Here is an 18,301-nt window from a genome sequence, read left to right as displayed (position 1 = left end):
CTCACTAGCAGTGTACAAGAGTTCTCTTTTCCCTGCATCTGTATCAGCATTTGATATCACATGTGGGGTGTTTTTTTTGGTTTGTTTTTGTTTTTAAAAATTTTTTAATATAAATTTATTTATTTTAATTGGAGGCTAATTACTTTACAATATTGTATTGGTTTTGCCATACATCAACATGAATCCACCACGGGTGTACATGTGTTCCCCATCCTGAACCCCCTTCCCCCCTTCCTCCCCATACCATCCCTCTGGGTCATCCCAGTGTACCAGCCCCAAGCACCCTGTATCATGCATTGAACTTGGACTGGTGATTCATTTCACATATAATATTATACATGTTTCAATGCCATTCTCCCAAATCATCCTACCCTCGCCCTCTACCACAGAGTCCAAAAGACTGTTCTATACATCTGTGTCTCTTTTGCTCTCTCTCATACAGGGTTATCGTTACCATCTTTCTAAATTCCATATATATGCCTTAGTATACTGTATTAGTGTTTTTCTGTCTGGCTTACTTCACTCTGTATAATAGGCTCTAGTTTCATCCACCCCATTAGAACTGATTCAAATATATTCTTTTAATGGCTGAGTAATACTCCATTGTGTATATGTACCACAGCTTTCTTATCCATTTGTCTACTGATGGACATCTAGGTTGCTTCCATGTCCTGGCTATTATAAACAATGCTGCAATGAACATTGGGGTACACTTGTCTCTTTCAATTCTGGTTCCCTTGGTGTGTATGCCCAGCAGTAGGATTGCTGGGTCGTATGGCAGTTCTATTTCCAGTTTTTAAAAGAATCTCCACACTGTTCTCCATAGTGGCTGTAGTAGTTTGCACTCCCATCAGCAGTTTAAGAGGGTTCCCTTTTCTCCACACCCTCTCCAGCATTTATTGCTTGTAGACTTTTGGATCACAGCCATTCTGACTGGAGTGAAATGGTACCTCATTGTGGTTTTGATTTGCATTTTTCTGATAATGAGTGATGTTGAGCATCTTTTCATGTGTTTGTTAGCCATCTGTATATCTTCTTTGGAGAAATGTCTGTTTAGGTCTTTGGCCCATTTTTTGATTGGGTCGTTTATTTTTCTGGAATTGAGCTGCATAAGTTGCTTGTATATTTTTGAGATTAATTCTTTGTCAGTTGCTTCATTTGCTATTATTTTCTCCCATTCTGAAGGCTGTCTTTTCACCTTGCTTATAGTTTCCTTTGTTGTGCAGAAGCTTTTAATCTTAATTAGGTTCCATTTGTTTATTTTTGCTTTTATTTCCAATATTCTGGGAGGTGGGTCATAGAGGATCCTGCTGTGATTTATGTTGGAGAGTGTTTTGCCTATGTTCTCCTCTAGGAGTTTTATAGTTTCTGGTCTTAACTTTTAGATCTTTAATCCATTTTGAGTTTATTTTTGTGTATGGTGTTAGAAAGTGTTCTAGTTTCATTCTTTTACAAGTGGTTGACCAGTTTTCCCAGCACCACTTGTTAAAGAGATTATCTTTTTGCCATTGTATATTCTTGCCTCCTTTGTCAAAGATAAGGTGTCCATAGGTGCGTGGATTTATCTCTGGGCTTTCTATTTTGTTCCATTGCTATATTTCTGTCTTTGTGTTAGTACCATACTGTCTTGATGACTGTGGCTTTGTGGTAGAGCCTGAAGTCAGGCAGATTGATTCCTCCAGTTCCATTCTTCTTTCTCAAGATTGCTTTGGCTATTCGAGGTTTTTTGTATTTCCATACAAATTGTGAAATTATTTGTTCTAGCTCTGTGAAAAATACTATTGGTAGCTTGATAGGGATTGCATTGAATCTATAGATTGCTTTGTGTAGTACACTCATTTTCACTATATTGATTCTTCCAATCCATGAACATGGTATATTTCTCCATCTGTAGTGTCCTCTTTGATTTCTTTCACCAGTGTTTTATAGTTTTCTATATATAGGTCCTTAGTTTCTTTAGGTAGATATATTCCTAAGTATTTTATTCTTTTCATTGCTATGGTGAATGGAATTGTTTCCTTAATTTCTCTATTTTCTCATTATTAGTGTATAGGAATGCAAGGGATTTCTGTGTGTTGATTTTATATCCTGCCACTTTACTATATTCATTGATTATCTCTAGTAATTTTCTGGTGGAATCTTTAGGGTTTTCTATGTAGAGGATCATATCATCTGCAAACAGTAAGAGTTTTACTTCTTCTTTTCCAATTTGGATTCCTTTTATTTCTTTTTCTGCTCTGATTGTTGTGGCCAAAACTTCCAAAACTATATTGAATAGTAGTGGTAAATGTGGGCACCCTTGTCTTGTTCCTGACTTTAGAGGAAATGGATCAATCCAAGGAGAAGATATAACAATTATAAATATATATGCGCCCAACCTAGGAGCATTGCAATATGTAAGACAAATGCTATCAAGTATGAAAGGGGAAATTAACAATAACACAATAATAGTGGGAGACTTTAATATTCCACTCACACCTGTGGATAGATCAACTAAACAGAAAATTAACAAGGAAACACAAACTTTAAATAATACAATAGACCAGTTAGACCTAATTGATATCTATAGGACATTTCACCCCCAAACAATGAACTTCACCTTTTTCTCAAGTGCACATGGAACCTTCTCCAAGATAGATCACATCCTGGGCCATAAATCTAGCCTTGGTAAATTGAAAAAAATTGACATCATTCCAAGCATCTTTTCTGACCACAATGCAGTAAGATTAGACATCAATTACAGGAGAAAAACTATTAAAAATTCCAATATATGGAGGCTGATCAACACGCTGCTGAATAACCAACAATCACAGAAGAAATCAAAAAAGAAATCAAAATATGCATAGAAATGAATGAAAATGAAAACACAACAGAAAACCAGTGGGACACTGTAAAAGCAGTGCTAAGGGGAAAGTTCATAGCAATACAGGCATACCTCAAGAAACAAGAAAAAAGTCAAATAAATAACCTAACTTTACACCAAAGCAACTAGAAAAGGAAGAAATGAAGAGCTCCAGGGTTAGTAGAAGGAAAGAAATCTTAAAAATTAGGGCAGAAATAAATGCAAAAGAAACAAAAGAGACCAAAGCCAAAAGCTGGTTCTTTGAGAGGATAAATAAAATTGACAAACCATTAGCCAGACTCATCAAGAAACAAAGGGAGAAAAATCCAGTCAGTAAAATTAGAAATTAAAGTGGAGAGATCGCAACAGATAACACAGAAGTACAAAGGATCATAAGAGACTACTATCAGCAATTATATGCCAATAAAATGGACAACTTGGAAGAAATGGACAAATTCTTAGAAAAGTACAACCTTCCAAAACTGAACCAGGAAGAAATAGAAAAGCTTAACAGACCCATCACAAGCATGGAAATTGAAACAGTAATCAGAAATCTTCCAGCAAACAAAAGCCCAGGTCCAGATGGCTTCACAACTGAATTCTACCAAAAATTTAGAGAAGAGCTAACACCTATCCTACTCAAACTCTTCCAGAAAATTGCAGAGGAAGGTAAACTTCCAAACTCATTCTATGAGGCCACCATCACCCTAATACCAAAACCTGACAAAGATGCCACAAAAAAAGAAAACAACAGGCCAATATCACTGATGAACATAGATGCAAAAATCCTTAACAAAATTCTAGCAATCAGAATCCAACAACACATTAAAAAGATCATACATCATGACCAAGTGAGCTTTATCCCAGGGATGCAAGGATTCTTCAATATCCGCAAATCAATCAATGCAATACACCACATTAAGAAATTGAAAAATAAATGCCATATAATTATCTCAATAGATACAGAGAAAGCCTTTGACAAAATTCAACATCCATTTATGATAAAAACTCTCCAGAAAGCAGGAATAGAAGGAACATACCTCAACATAATAAAAGCTATATGACAAACCCACAGCAAACATTATCCTCAATGATGAATAATTGAAAGCATTTCCCCTAAAGTCGGGAAGACAAGGGTGCCCACTTTCACATGTGGGTTTTATAATTGCTATCCTAGTACATATGAATTGGTATCTTATTCCTGGTTTTAATTTGCATTTTCCTAATGATTAGTTATGCTGAGCACCTTTTAAGGTACCTCTGTTTGTATGTCTTCTTTAAAAAAAAAATCTCTTTAGGTCCTTTGTCCACTTTTAACTGAGTTATTATTTCACTATTGAGTTGTATGAGTTCCTTGAATATTTTGGATACTAACCCCTTCTCAGATATGTGGGTTGCAAATATTTTCTCCCCTTCTGTTGGTTGCCTTTTCATTTTATTGATGGTTTTCCTTTGCTGAGCAGAAGATTTTTGGTTCTGATGTAATCCCATTTGCTTACAATGAATAACACATGACCTCAATCCCTATGGCATTTACAGTCCGTTCAAGATATCTGTTCTAAAATAGTGTTGCAAGCAACATGCACCAGAGTGAGAGAGTCAGAGTGGACTTCTTGTTATGTTTACTTTTCCTTAAAACTGTTGATCATTGTTAGATGGCATTTTAACCCATCTTGTTGTTGTATTTTTAGGTATAAGAAAAGCACTACCTCCAACACCAGCACCAGAAATAAAGAAAGTAGGTGGTCTTTAACTTTTGGAAGTGATGAAAGAGATAGTCACTCATTCATGTGTAACTTTTTGCGACCCATGGACTGTAGCCTGCTAGGCTCCACTATCCGTGGGATTTTCCAGGCAAGACCAGTGGAGTCAGTAGCTATGCCCTTCCCCAGGGGATCTTTCTGACCCAGGGATCGAACCCACATTGCAGATAGCTTTTTTACTGTCTGAGCCACCAGGGAAGCCCCTAACTTTTTTAAGCATGTGTTTACCAAATGTGTTTTTGTTCAGTCCTGTGATGTTGCCTCCTGCATGGATCATATCAGAAATGGATGCTACTGCTAAGTCACCTCAGTCGTGTCCGACTCTATGTGACCCCATAGACAGCAGCCCACAAGGCTCCCTCATCCCTGGGATTCTCCAGGCAAGAACACTGGAGTGGGTTGCCATTTCCTTCTCCAATGCATGAAAGTGAAAAGTGAAAGTAAAGTCACTCAGTTGTGTCCAACCCTTAGCAACCCTATGGACTGCAGCCCACCAGGCTCCTCCATCCATGGGATTTTCCAGGCAAGAGTACTGGAGTGGGGTGCCATTGTCTTCTCCTCAGAAATGGATAGATTATGGCTTAACTTGATTTTTTTTGGTGTCAAATAATATTTATTTAAGTGTATCAGAAATCATCACTGGGGGCCCTATTATCATCTGGCATTCTGCCTATATTTTGGCTTTGAATATTATTCAAGCAATGTGGGACTTTAGAGGAATATTTCAGTCTTGAGACCACAGTATTATGACAAAGGAATGACTCTAATGATTTAATGATATACCTATGAATAGTGGAGTATGGTAGAAAACACATATATTTTGGACTTGGGAGGGACCTGATCCAGCACGAATCTGATGTGGGTGACTTTAAACCATTGTTTCCTTAGTTATAAAATGGAAATTATATATGCTTATGGAATTAGTACTAAGAATAAATGAGGATGCAAATGAACTTATTTGCAAAACAGAAACAGACTCACAGAGGAAGGAAGCTTAGGGTTACCCAAGGGGAAAGGCAGGGTATGGGGTTAAATTAGGAGTTTGAGATTAGCAGATAGGAACTATTATATATAAAGTAGATAAACAGCAAGGTCCTACTCTATAGCATAGGGAGCTGTATTCAGTATCCTATAATAAACCATAATGAAAACAATATGAAAAAGAGTATATACTGAATCACTTCGCTGTATACCAGAAACTAATGCAGCATTGTAAGCTAACTATGTGCTATGCTGTGCTTAGTCGCTTAGTCATGTCCAGCTCTTTGCAACCCCACCGACTGTAGCCCACCAGGCTTCTCTGTCCATGGGGATTCACCAGGCAAGAATACTGGGGTGGGTAGCCTATCCCTTCTCCAGGGGAACTTCCTGACCCAGGAGTCAAACTGAGGTCTGCTGCATTGCAGGCAAATTCTTTACCAGCTGAACTACCAGGGAAGCCCAACTATATATTTCAATTTAAATTAAAAAAAAAAAAAGAACAAATGAGAAGAAATATGCCAGCTATGTACTTAGAGTGTACCTTGCACATAGTAGGCATGAAGAAATAGATTCCTTCAAGTGGGAGACCTGACGAAAGTAGGTCTTTTTCCCATTGTAGGCCATTAAATGGTGGATCTGCTTCTAGTCGTCATTTCTACTCACATTCTACCCTTGCTGCTCCCTGGTAAGTTAATCCTGACACCCAGAAGAATCCTTTTGATATTTAAAGACAGTTTTTGCTCTTGTCCTGTATTCTGAAACCCATGAGAGGCCCAGTAGCATCAATATCCTCAAACTCATGTGCAGAGAGTCCGCAGCTTATTTTAGGGAGAGTTTATTCTGTGGCAGTATGCAGTGGCTTAGTGTTTTACTTCACACCCAGTTTCACATGGAAGACTAAACTTTCACATTTCCATTTCTTAGCGAAGGCCGCCGCCACCGATTCCGCCTGAAGAAGAAAATGGTGAAGAAATAGTTGTAGCCATGTATGATTTCCAAGCGACGGAAGCACATGATCTCAGACTAGAGAGAGGCCAGGAGTATATCATATTGGAAAAGAATGATGTTCATTGGTGGAAAGCAAGAGATAAATACGGGTAGGTATTCCCTCCCTGTGGACGATACACAGTGGGTGGCTGGGAGTTAAATACTGAGTGAGAAGATGATAATCTGTAACTGTTATGTAGTAAGACCAGTTCAGCAGCCATAAATGAAAATATACATTATTACCTTTTAGTAGCACAGTGTATTCTTAGTGACTCAGTAAGTGTAAATGGATCAACCACTTCTTTCCAGAAATTAGAATCCATTACACTGGTCTATTTCTCATCCATTGTATGTTTGAATTTGATTGTTTTGATCTTGGGGGAAATGACATTTTAGGTCTCTTCCCGTCCCCCTCCCCCTCAAAGTAAATAAGTAATCTTAGATTGGTTGTAGAAAGAAAGAATGTGAGTGTGTCTGTCTATATGTATGTGTGTATGTGTCTATGTCTAAAATACATACATTCAAGAAGTTTAAAAACAAACATTATTTATACTGAATAGGATTTAAAGAGAATAATCCTTTCAACCTTATTATTGGTAAATAGTGGGTAAATATGATAAACATTGCGGGGGGGTAGTGTGTATCTTAAGCTTCATTAGGAATGCTCTGTATCCTGTGCTTACCTCTGTAGTATAACTCTGTTTTTATTCTGAGTTCCTGTGAATAAGAAGAGGAGGACTTTTTGTCCTGATTAGAGCGTTCAGTTCAGTTCAGTTCAGTTGCTCAGTCGTGTCCGACTCTTTGCGACCCCATGAATCGCAGCACGCCAGGCCTCCCTGTCCATCACCAACTCCCGGAGTTCACTCAGACTCACATCCATCGAGTCAGTGATGCCATCCAGCCTTCTCATCCTCTGTCGTCTCCTTCTCCTCCTGCCCCCAATCCCTCCCAGCATCAGAGTCTTTTCCAATGAGTCAACTCTTCGCATGAGGTGGCCAAAATACTGGAGCTTCAGCTTTAGCATCATTCCTTCCAAAGAAATCCCAGGGCTGATCTCCTTCAGAATGGACTGGTCCCTTCATGCAAATCCACTTTCTTACCTCCTGCTTCTGGATTGGGCAGGGCCCGTGTCTGCTGCTCACTTCTTAGTAGTAGTACATCTCCTGAGTGCTGTGCATTAGTACCTTTATGGAAACCTGTTCATCTATGTTTACAGGAAGGTCATCATTGCTTTTTTTTTTTGCCAAACAAGATTTTTTTTTTATTATAGACATATCCAAAAGATATGTAATAGTTTAATGGAGCCTCTTGTCACTTGACTTCAGAAATTGGTCAGTCATAATTTTAAAATCTTCCCATTAAAAAAAAAAATCTTCCCATTAAAAAAAAAAATCTTCCCAACTGTTCCTTTTTTTTTTTTTGAGTATTTAAAAGTAGATTCAAATCATTGTGAAATTTCACCCCCAAGTTTAATTGCGAAAGATTTTTTTAAACAACTGCTGTGTCATTATCATGTGTGTGTGTGTTAGTTGCTCAGCCATGTCTGACTTTCTGTGCCCACCAGGCTCTTCTGTCCATAGAATTCTCCAGGCAAGAATACTGGAGTGGGTAGCCATTGTCTTCTCTAAGGGATCTTCCCCACCCAGAGATTGTACCTGGGTCTCCTGATTGCAGGCAGTTTCTTTACCGTCTGAGCCACCAGGGAACCCCAACATTGTAATAGAATAATAATTTTCCCTAGAAGAAGAGTACAAATAAAAGCCCAGATATCAAATATTTAAATATTTATAAGTCAAGCTGACAAACTGGTGAATAAGATATAATTTATCCTCCAACTTGACAAACATACCTTCAAAATGACAAGGAAAGCAAAGTTTGGCTTGGAGTTCCGTGCCAGAATGTGACAGTGCACAGAGGGCTGGCCATCTCCCCAGGGTTCGCCCTTCTCCCTTCCGTTCTGTCCCTGGTTCCGTCTCACATGCACCATGTGCATCTCCCAGCTATACATCCAAATTCTGTCCATTTGGTTGGCAAAAGCTACCTCCCAGCTTGGTCACTGCCTGGACCTGGGCTGGAGGAGTGCATGCAAGCAGCATCGTTTGGTTTTCAGAGAATGAAACCCCTTGGAAAGGCCCATGTAGGACTTGGCAATAGGCAGTGAATTCTGAGGCCATAGTTTCAGATGATGGTCCAGCTGAGGAATGGTGGATTTTAGCATTCTCTCGAAAGTGTGAGGTCAGAACAGGGGCCCTTCTGGCCCAGGTTTAAGGATAGTACCAACTCTGTAATTCTGGTTTCCCTTGATTAGCTCTAATCTGTAATTTTACAGTTTACTCAAGATTAAAACAAGGTCCACACAATGCATTTTGGCTGATATGTCTCATGTCTCTCTTTTATTCTACAACAGTCCCTGTCCTTTTCTTCCCCCATTTTTGATTTATCGATGAAACCAGATCTTTTTCTCTATAGTGAGCCACAATCTAGATTAAGCTATTTTCTTCCACATGGTGTTGTTTAATATGTATCTATGTCCCATATATCTGGTGGTTCCACCTCTTATGATGCCAAGGTTACGCAGGTAAACATACCTGAGGTATGTTTGTCAACTTTATTCCTCCATCATAAAATTCTTCGTCAATGTTTCACTTAATGATTTTAGCATCCATTGATGATTATTGCTTAGATCGATTATTTCACTAAGGATAGCAAAATGGTGATTTTTCTAATTCTGATGACCAAGCTTTCTCTGCTGATAACAGTGGTAACCAATACTTTTAAAAGTGTTATTATGGATACTTTTGGGCTTCCCAGGTGGCTCAGTGGTAAAGAACCCACCTGCCAATCAATGCAGGAGATGTGGGTTCACTCCCTGGGTCAGGAAGATCCCCTGGAGAAGGAAATGGCAATCCATTTCCAAGTATTCTTGCCTGGGAAATCCCATGGATAGAGGAGCCTGGTGGGCTACAGTCCATGCGGTTAGAAAGAGTCAGACATGACTGACCAACTAAACAGAAGGAGAAGCATGGATAGTTTCATATTTGGTTTTTTCCTATTGCAGTCGTTATTCTTTTTTGCTTGGATTGTCCCATCATGCGTCAATGGTAGCTATTTTTGTTAGGGGTCCTTTTAGCTTTTCTTTCTCAGCTTCCTTGCTTTCTGAATAAAATAAAAGAGCTCAGTTTCATTCTTGTGTTTTTCCTAGTCAAACCTGCACTTTGCCATTTCCCCATAGAGTTCTGGCTCCTTTTCATACGAAATAATATTTAAAGACAACAGGTGGGGTACTAGGATTCTGTTGCTGCTGGATTGTCCTTGCTTCTAGGCCTTTCTCAGTGCACAGAGCCACATATATACACTCTTATGTGTGCATATATTATGAATTGTTACTAACAGTTCAAATTCAGAATTATAGCATTTTTACTCAGAAATTTTATACATATATCTCTTTTTCTGCTGCAATTCTTGGCTCCAGCCAAGATTCTACCTACTCTGATTGCTCCTTAAACTTTAATGTGCACAGGAGTCATCTAGGGTAAAAATGCAAGGTTCCCTGGCCCCGCACAGGCCTCCTCAGTTCATGTCTCTTGAGTAGGACAGGAATTTGTCATTTACCGAGTGACCAGATGATGCTGATGTAGATGTTAGGGATTACTCTCTGTGAAAGCGTGCGCTGCACAGACTGTCACGGTGTTGCAGTGGCAGTGGTTTTCATCCAACACTGCCACTTTCCTGAAGTGGTGGTTTCTGTAAAACATCTCCCAAAAGTGTGAATTCAAGAGAAGCACCATAGAACGTTAGGAAGGGCTCTGAACTGAGTCACAAGTTCAGAATTCACATTCTGACCCTGTTACTGACTAGTTCTGAGCCCTTGAGAAAGTCTCAGTCTTCCTAAGCTTTGGTTTCCCCCACCAAAAAGTGGGTACAAGAATGTCTACCTACCTTAGAATTTTTGTAAGGATCCAATGAGGAAGTCCTTTGTAAAGCATCAAATACTGCAGATATATTGACTTATTGAGGGTCAGCCAATCTTTCTTACAAGCTTTAGGCAATATTATACTTTAATTATTACAGAAGGGCAGTAATTTTCCTCTTAATACTCTGTCAGTAAAATAATTTCAGTTTATCTAAAGTATTTTTCTCATTTCTAGGAGTGAAGGATATATCCCAAGTAATTATGTGACAGGAAAGAAATCAAACAACTTAGATCAATATGAGTAAGTAAAAGATTATTTTGTGAATGTGGAGAACCAGACATTGTTTTTCTTTTCCTAATTATGTGAGGCATCTGGGAGACTAATGGTCATCTTTAACCGTCTTTATAAGGTGATGCCAACTTATTTTTAACTCAGTTGTCTAAGATGGTAAATGATGCTGTAAGAATTAGTTTCTGTTATACACTTCACCTGAACATACTATGTGTGACTCAAGTTACAGAAGTGAATATAATTAAATTGATTTTAAACAAATCACAGCTTAACTGGCTTTGAAATACAGCTCATTGCTCATTCATTTAAGAAATGAAAATACAGTTTTCTAGAGTTGCCTTTAAAAAAGCATTTGATTGTTTATTTTTTCTAACTATAATAATATGTGATTATTGTTTTAAAATTGTTTGAAAATATGAAAAATGTTAATAAGGAAAAATTATAAATCAACTAGATCTGAACGCTGTCAACATTTGTATATCTTCTTTCAATCTTTTTACTGTTTTAAAAAAAACAGAATCATGCTGTATATACTATTTTATATCCTGTTTAATTCACTTAACAGTATATTATTTCCTCATACCGTTAAATGTTCTTCAAATACATTTTCATAATTGTACTATATTTCATTCTTCAAATATTTACTGAGACCTTAGCATATATCATGCACTGTGTGAGATCTTAAGGAGTACAAGCAGGCATATAGCCACATGGATGTGCAGTAGTTTATAAAATCATTTTCTTATTTGTGTGGCATGAATGTTTTGGCATCTTTGCTATGTGAAAATACTGGGATACCTCTTTCTGCTTATTGTTTTAAACTAGATCTTTAAAAACCTACGTACTGGGCTAAAGGCTAGTTTTGAACTTCTTAAGACTTCTAAAGCATGCTGTCAAATTACTTTTCAGAGAAAGCAAGTGGGCTGCTGTTCATACGCCCACTAGCAGTGTGTGGCCAGGTTTTAGTGAGAGGCTCAAATATACCAAATACTGTTGTGGTCACTCTGAGGTGGTGTTTTGATGCTTCATTCACTTCTTTAAAAACAACACCATCACCACCACCTCCAACACAAAGCTGTTTCCTCTGTCCATGTCACTTCCTGTAACATGAGTGTACCTTAAAAGTCTAGAAAAGGATTGACGGATTCTAAAGTCATAGCTCCCAGTGGTGTGACCCCTTCAAAGGTGTTTTAGAAGTAGATGAGGGTATAAAAAACATGTGACTGAAATAGTGTTTTTGCTCTGAAATAAGTTTTAGGAAAATAGAGCATATCTTTAGAATTTAGGGAAGATGCTAAAAGTAGAAACTTGGACCTGATTTTAAAGGGATCTGGTAGAGAAGTGACTGATAATTTGAGGAGGGAAGTGCTTGGAAACCAGATAATCCTTATCTGAATGTAAGACTATCCTCTGTGACTCACGGGATTACACATAAGTGTTTTAGGAAGTTTATGATGCGTTGCCATGCATTTTTTTGGGTGCCTGACTCCACCTCTGCATGATTAAGGGTACTTGTTGTGGGAGCCTCCTCAGCTGGCTTCTGCCCAAGGTTGGGGATACCATGTGGCAGGGTGCCAGTTCTGGCTGCATGAGAGAGGAAAAACCTGTTCTCAGTGCTGACTCCTGCTGTCTTTCCATGCCACAGTTGGTGTTGGATTTTGCTAAAGCCCATCTTGTAATACATCTTAAATGTCTCCAAGATTAAAAAACCTTTTGCCAGCTGCTGAATCAAGAGCAATAAGGAGTTCATGATATGAGCCACAGTCAGCTCCTGGTCTTATTTTTGCTAACTGTATAGAGCTTCTCCATCTTTGTCTGCAAAGAATATAATCAGTCTGATTTTGGTGTTGGCCATCTGGTGATGTCCATGTGTAGAGTCTTCTCTTGTGTTGTTTGGTGAGGTTGGTTGGAAGAGGGTGTTTGCTATGACTAGTGCGTTCTCTTGGCAAAACTCTATTAGCCTTTATCCTGCTTCATTCTGTACTCCAAGGCCAAATTTGCCTATTACTCCAGGTGTTTCTTGACTTCCTACTTTTGAGTTCCAGTCTCCTATAATGAAAAGGACATCTTTTTTGGGTGTTAGTTCTAAAAGGTCTTACAGGTCTTCATAGAACTGTTCAACTTGAGCTTCTTCAGCATTACTGGTCAGGGCATAGACTTGAATTACTGTGATATTGATTGGTTTACCTTGGAAACAAACAGAGAGCATTCTGTCGTCTTTGAGATTGCCTCCAAGTACTGCATTTCAGACTCTTTCACTGACTATGATGGCTACTCCATTTCTTCTAAGGGATTCTTGCCCACAGTAGTAGATATAATAGTCATCTGAGTTAAATTCACCCATTCCAGTCCATTTTAGTTCACTGATTCCTAGAATGTCAATGTTCACTCTTGCCATCTCCTATTTGACCACTTCCAATTTGCCTTGATTCATGGACCTAACATTCCAGGTTCCTATGCAATATTGTTCTATACAGCATCCGACCTTGCTTCCATCACCAGTCACATCCACAACTGGGTGTTGTTTTTGGTTTGACTCTGTCTCTTCTTTCTTTCTGGAGTTATTTCTCCACTGATCTCCAGTAGCATACTAGGCACCTACCAACCTGGGGAGTTCATCTTTTAGTGTCCTATCTATTTGCCTTTCGTACTGTTCATGGGATTCTCAAGGCAAGAATACTGAAGTGGTTTGCCATTCCCTTCTCCAGTGGACCACATTTTGTCAGAACTCTCCACCAAGACCCATCTGTCTTGGGTGGCCCTACACGGCATGGCTTAGTTTCACTGAGTTAGACAAAGCTGTGGTCCATGTGACTAGATTGGCTAGTTTCTGTGATTGTGGTTTTAGGCTGTCTGCCCTCTGATGCCCTCTTTCAGCTCATACTACTGAGAAATGCTGGGCTGGATGAAGCACAAACTGAAATCAAGATTGCCAGGAGAAATATCAATAACCTCAGATATGCAGATGACACCACCCTTATGGCAGAAAGTGAAGAAGAACTAAAGAGGCTCTTGATGACAGTGAAAGAGGAGAGTGAAAAAGTTGACTTAAAGCTCAACATTCAGAAAACTAAGATCATGGCATCTGTTCCCATCACTTCATGGGAAATAGATGCGGAAACAGTGGAAACAGTGACAGATTTTATTTTGGGGGGCTCCAAAATCACTGCAGATGGTGACTGCAGCCATGAAATTAAAAGATGCTTGCTCCTTGGAAGGAAAGTTATGACCAACCTAGACAGCACATTAAAAAGCAGAGACGTTACTTTGCCAACAAAGGTCTGTCTAGTCAAGGCTATGGTTTTTGCATTAATCATGTATGGATGTGAGAGTGGGACTCTAAAGAAAGCTGAGCGCCGAAGCATTGATGTGTTTGAACTGTGGTGTTGGAGAAGACTCTTGAGAGTCCCTTGGACTGCAAGAAGATCCAACCAGTCCACCCTAAAGGAGATCAGTCCTGAGTGTTCATTGGAAGGACTGATGTTGATGCTGAAAGTCCAATGCTTTGGCCATCTGATGTGAAAAACTGACTCATTGGAAAAGACCCTGATGCTGGAAAAGATTGAAGGCAGGAAGAGAAGGGGATGACAGAGGATGAGATGGTTGAATGGCATCACCGACTCAATAGACACGAGTTGAATAAACTCTGGGAGTTGGTGATGGACAGGGAGGCCTGGCGTGCTGTGGTCCATGGGGTCACGAAGAGTCAGACACGACTGAGCGACTGAACTGAATTGAACTGAACTGAACTGAATCAAGAGCCCCTCTGCTGTTTGTTTGGGGGCAGGAGGAGTCCTAGACAATGGTTGTCCCCTGTGCTGGGCTCAGGACTGCCAACCTACAGCTCCTGGGGTGTCAGCACCCTGGTTCTCACCTCTACATCAGGTCCCAGTTGGGGGAAGACAGAACCAGCAGAAGTGCTGCAGGAAAGAAACTGGACTCCCTGTGGTTGTCAGGAATATGTTCCTGATGGAAGCACATTAAAGGAAGAAGGTGACAGAAATGCAAGGGCCCTTAGGCGGGAATAGTCCAGGGCAAGACTTCAAGGGTGATCCAGAAGGCAAGACCCAAATTGAAAACTGGTTAAGATTTATAGCTCATTGATTGGTTGTTTTCATTTTTTTTTGTTGTTAATTTATACCTGTTGCCTCCTTTTTATAATTTACCCAGCCCACCCTCCCCAAGAAGCTTGACTAGGATCCTTCCTTTCCAGAAAGGACTCAGTATCCCTAAATCTACTTTTCCCCTCTATTCAGACACCACCATGAAGTCCTGTCCCTTTAAGTGTTTGAAGTGACTAGCCAATCTGAAACCCTCATTCCCATTAGGGTTTTGATATCCAAGAAGGGAATGACAAATTACTTACAAATCCTGGATGTTGTTTCTAGAGATATATTGTACCTTGACCAAGGGGAACTAACTGACCTCCCGTAAGTATTTGTGTACCAGTCTTGTGAGAGATGTGCGTGCTGGCTTCCTAGAGCTGTAGCTCTCCTCCTCACCATGTGTGCTTCCTCACATTCCCACCCTGTGCATCGTTCTTTCCCATAGGATGCGTTCAGCATCCTTTCCCTCTATCCTTTCCCTCTTGTCTCTCCCTCCTTGCCCGGTGACAGCTATCATAGAAGAGACAAAGAAGCCACAAAGAACCGTTAGGAAATACTCACCAAGAGCCACAAGTTGATTCATCTTTTGATTTGCTCATCACTGCTTCCTGTTTTCCTTCCTTCAACATACACTTCAGTGTCTATTTAGAGTTTCTATTCTAGGGAAAGAGAGCATCCTTTCTGGAGAACCTGCAAATGCCATAAAAATGACTGCTTAGAACAGGATTTGTGCTGTGAATTCCTTTTCTTTCCTTATTTTCTTTATCCCTTCCTAGGAGCTTGAATATACTAAGTGAGGAAAGGACCTCTTTTTTTTCCCTCTGAGTTTCTTACATCTAATTTCTCTTGAAAGCCACAGTCTAGTTTTACTGACTACTTGCATGTGAATGTGAGACTAAACCTCCATTGTTTACTCTTGCTGTGAGAATATGGGCTTGGATCTTCTCATTAGTTGCTGCTGCTGCTGCTGCGAAGTCGCTTCAGTTGTGTCCCGACTCTGTGCGACCCCAGATGGCAGCACACCAGGCTCGCCTATCCCTGGGATTCTCCAGGCAAGAACACTGGAGTGGGTTGCCATTTCCTTCTCCAATGCATGAAAGTGAAAAGTAAAAGTGAAGTCGCTCAATTGTGTCCGACTCTTAGTGACCCCATGGACTGGAGCCCACCAGGCTCCTCCATCCATGGGATTTGCCAGACAAGAGTACTGGAGTAGGTGGCCATTGCCTTCTCCAATTAGTTAAGAGAATATTTTTCAGTCTTTCAGATCCTGCTGGTTTATAATGCATAATGAGAGCTCCAGTTACTGTTCTTAAGACTGTTTTTAAGAAGATAGATATTTTCTCTATCAATGAGAAAGCTTTAGGGACAGGCAGAATCCAATCTGTTCTCCTTTTTTTTTTTTTTTAATGTAAACCATTTTAAAAGTCTTTAGTAAATTCGTTAACAATGTTGTTTCTGTTTTATGTTTCTTTTTTTTTTTTTTTTTTTGGTTGCAAGGCACGTAGGATCTTAGCTCCCCAATCAAGGATCAAACCCACACCTCCTGCATTGAGAGGTGAAGTCTCAACCAGTGGACAGATGGGGAAGTCCCCTCCTCCTTTATTTCATTTTTCAATTGCTTTCAGAAATTGATCAGAACTATAGCTTTGTTGAATGTGGTCCCAGTTCATAAAGTGGGGTCCACAGAAATGAGATCTTAATACCCACAATTCTGAGGCCTGGTTAATCATTTCAGGCTCCAAATAAAATAAGTTACCGGCTTGTATTGAGATTAGAATTTGTGTTTGGCTGCTACAACTGCTTAAAAGAATCTTGACAAAAAAAGATCTTATATTTTTTTTCTTTGTATTTTTCTCTTCCTCAGTCAGGAAAGGCCTTTGTATTGGCCAGTCTCGTGGTGTTTGCTGGGCCAAAAGCAGGTGCTCATCCTCTTATAAAAGCCTGAAACAGTGATAAAAAATTTCATGTGTTTAGAGGGGCCAAGCTAAGTTTTGTAATATTGGAACCCTCAGGAAATATGACTGGTGGAGGGTTCTGCCCACAAAAGGCCATCTAAAACAAAACAACGGAGAACAAAAACTCAAGTGTAGAGCTGACAATTTGAGGGACTTATCTAGCAGTTCAGTGGTTAAGGTTCCATGCTTCCTACACGGGGAGGGGTGTGGGGGCGGTGGGAGGTGTGGGCATGGATTCCTGGTCGGGAATTAAGATTCCACATGTCACACGGCCAAAAAAATAAATAAACCAGACAATTTGAGTTGATCTTCTTTGGCCAACTTGCTCATAGTCCCATGGAGAGATTGAGCTGCAGAAAGCAAGGAAAGGGGTATACTTCTGAGTATGAAGTGGGAGATGGCAGTATCCATCTTTCCTTAGGAAAAATTTCCTAAGGGTTAAAAGGGGCGCTGATATGCAGGGGCTTAGCACAGAGCAGGGAGGGCAGGCGCCACTGCTTGGCTGTGGCAGAATTCCTACAGGAATTCTGAGGAGGCTACCTGAGGAGGCTACCAGGGGTTAGGACTGTGGTAGAAGCAGTACGTCTGGAAGACCCAGGAGGCCTCCTCTTCTGTTTTGCTCCGTTTCTTTCAACACTTGGGACCTTTGTGAAGTTCACTAGGGGAGTCTTCATGATGAGTTGAGATGAAATCTACTGCCTGTTGGTGGGATGGAGGCTTGGGGTTAGATTTAATTTGAATTAAAGACAATATTGTAGTGACATTTCCTGCATATTTGAGTCTGTGGGGTAAAATTCATTCTTGCTGTTATTATAATAGTGAAAAATTAGAAATGATTTTTATGTTAACTAATAAAGAAGAGCTTAAATAAATTATGGCACATCCAGAATGTGAACTATATTGCTTTGCAAAGATGTGTGTGATACACTGTTAAGTGAAAAAATCCAGGTTCTGATACAGCAAGTATAGTTTGATCTCACTTTAATAATGAAAATGAGAATGTTAGCATACATATGGGTCTTTATAAACATATGGGTAGAAAAAGTCCACAAGTATGTACATCCAAATGTTACTCGTGGTTTTCTGTTTTATAGAGAATATGCATGATATCTTGTTCTTATTTATTGTTTGTCAATGGTGAGCAGTATTGCCTTGCTAATTCTAAAAAAAAAAAGAGAACAATTAAAATACCTCAGGTCTTAAACATATCTTTTTCTGTTCAGATGGTATTGCAGAAATATGAATAGGAGCAAAGCCGAGCAACTCCTTAGAAGTGAGGTAAGTGTTTGTACTTGTTTTGTGGGTTTGGTTCCAGCACAGAATCAATTGAAATGAATTCCTGATTAGTAATTCCACCTACCTCTGTGACCAAAGCCTAAAAAAATACCATGATGTAAGTACAAAATTTTTTTTTAAGTCATTTAAAAGTGAAGGCTGCTATATTTGTTTCCTGGGGCTACTG

At 39.6% G+C, this 18,301-nt stretch overlaps 1 protein-coding gene across 5 annotated transcripts in view; it reads left to right on the top strand.

The window, feature by feature from the left end:
• The window catches only part of TEC (tec protein tyrosine kinase), a 155,439-nt gene that overhangs the window by 115,042 nt on the left and 22,096 nt on the right, over positions 1–18,301 (top strand). For all 5 annotated transcript variants that reach the window (XM_018049428.1, XM_018049429.1, XM_005681594.3 and 2 more), the window contains exons 6-9: positions 4,534–4,580; positions 6,511–6,683; positions 10,722–10,787; positions 18,063–18,117. In XM_018049428.1, the coding sequence (XP_017904917.1) occupies positions 4,534–4,580; positions 6,511–6,683; positions 10,722–10,787; positions 18,063–18,117 (341 nt within the window). The remainder of the gene's footprint in view (positions 1–4,533; positions 4,581–6,510; positions 6,684–10,721; positions 10,788–18,062; positions 18,118–18,301) is intronic.

Source organism: Capra hircus, chromosome 6, assembly GCF_001704415.2.
Source record: "Capra hircus breed San Clemente chromosome 6, ASM170441v1, whole genome shotgun sequence".
NCBI lineage: Eukaryota > Metazoa > Chordata > Mammalia > Artiodactyla > Bovidae > Capra > Capra hircus.
Note: the sequence above shows the minus strand (reverse complement) of the source record. Positions and strands in the feature narration are given on the sequence as shown.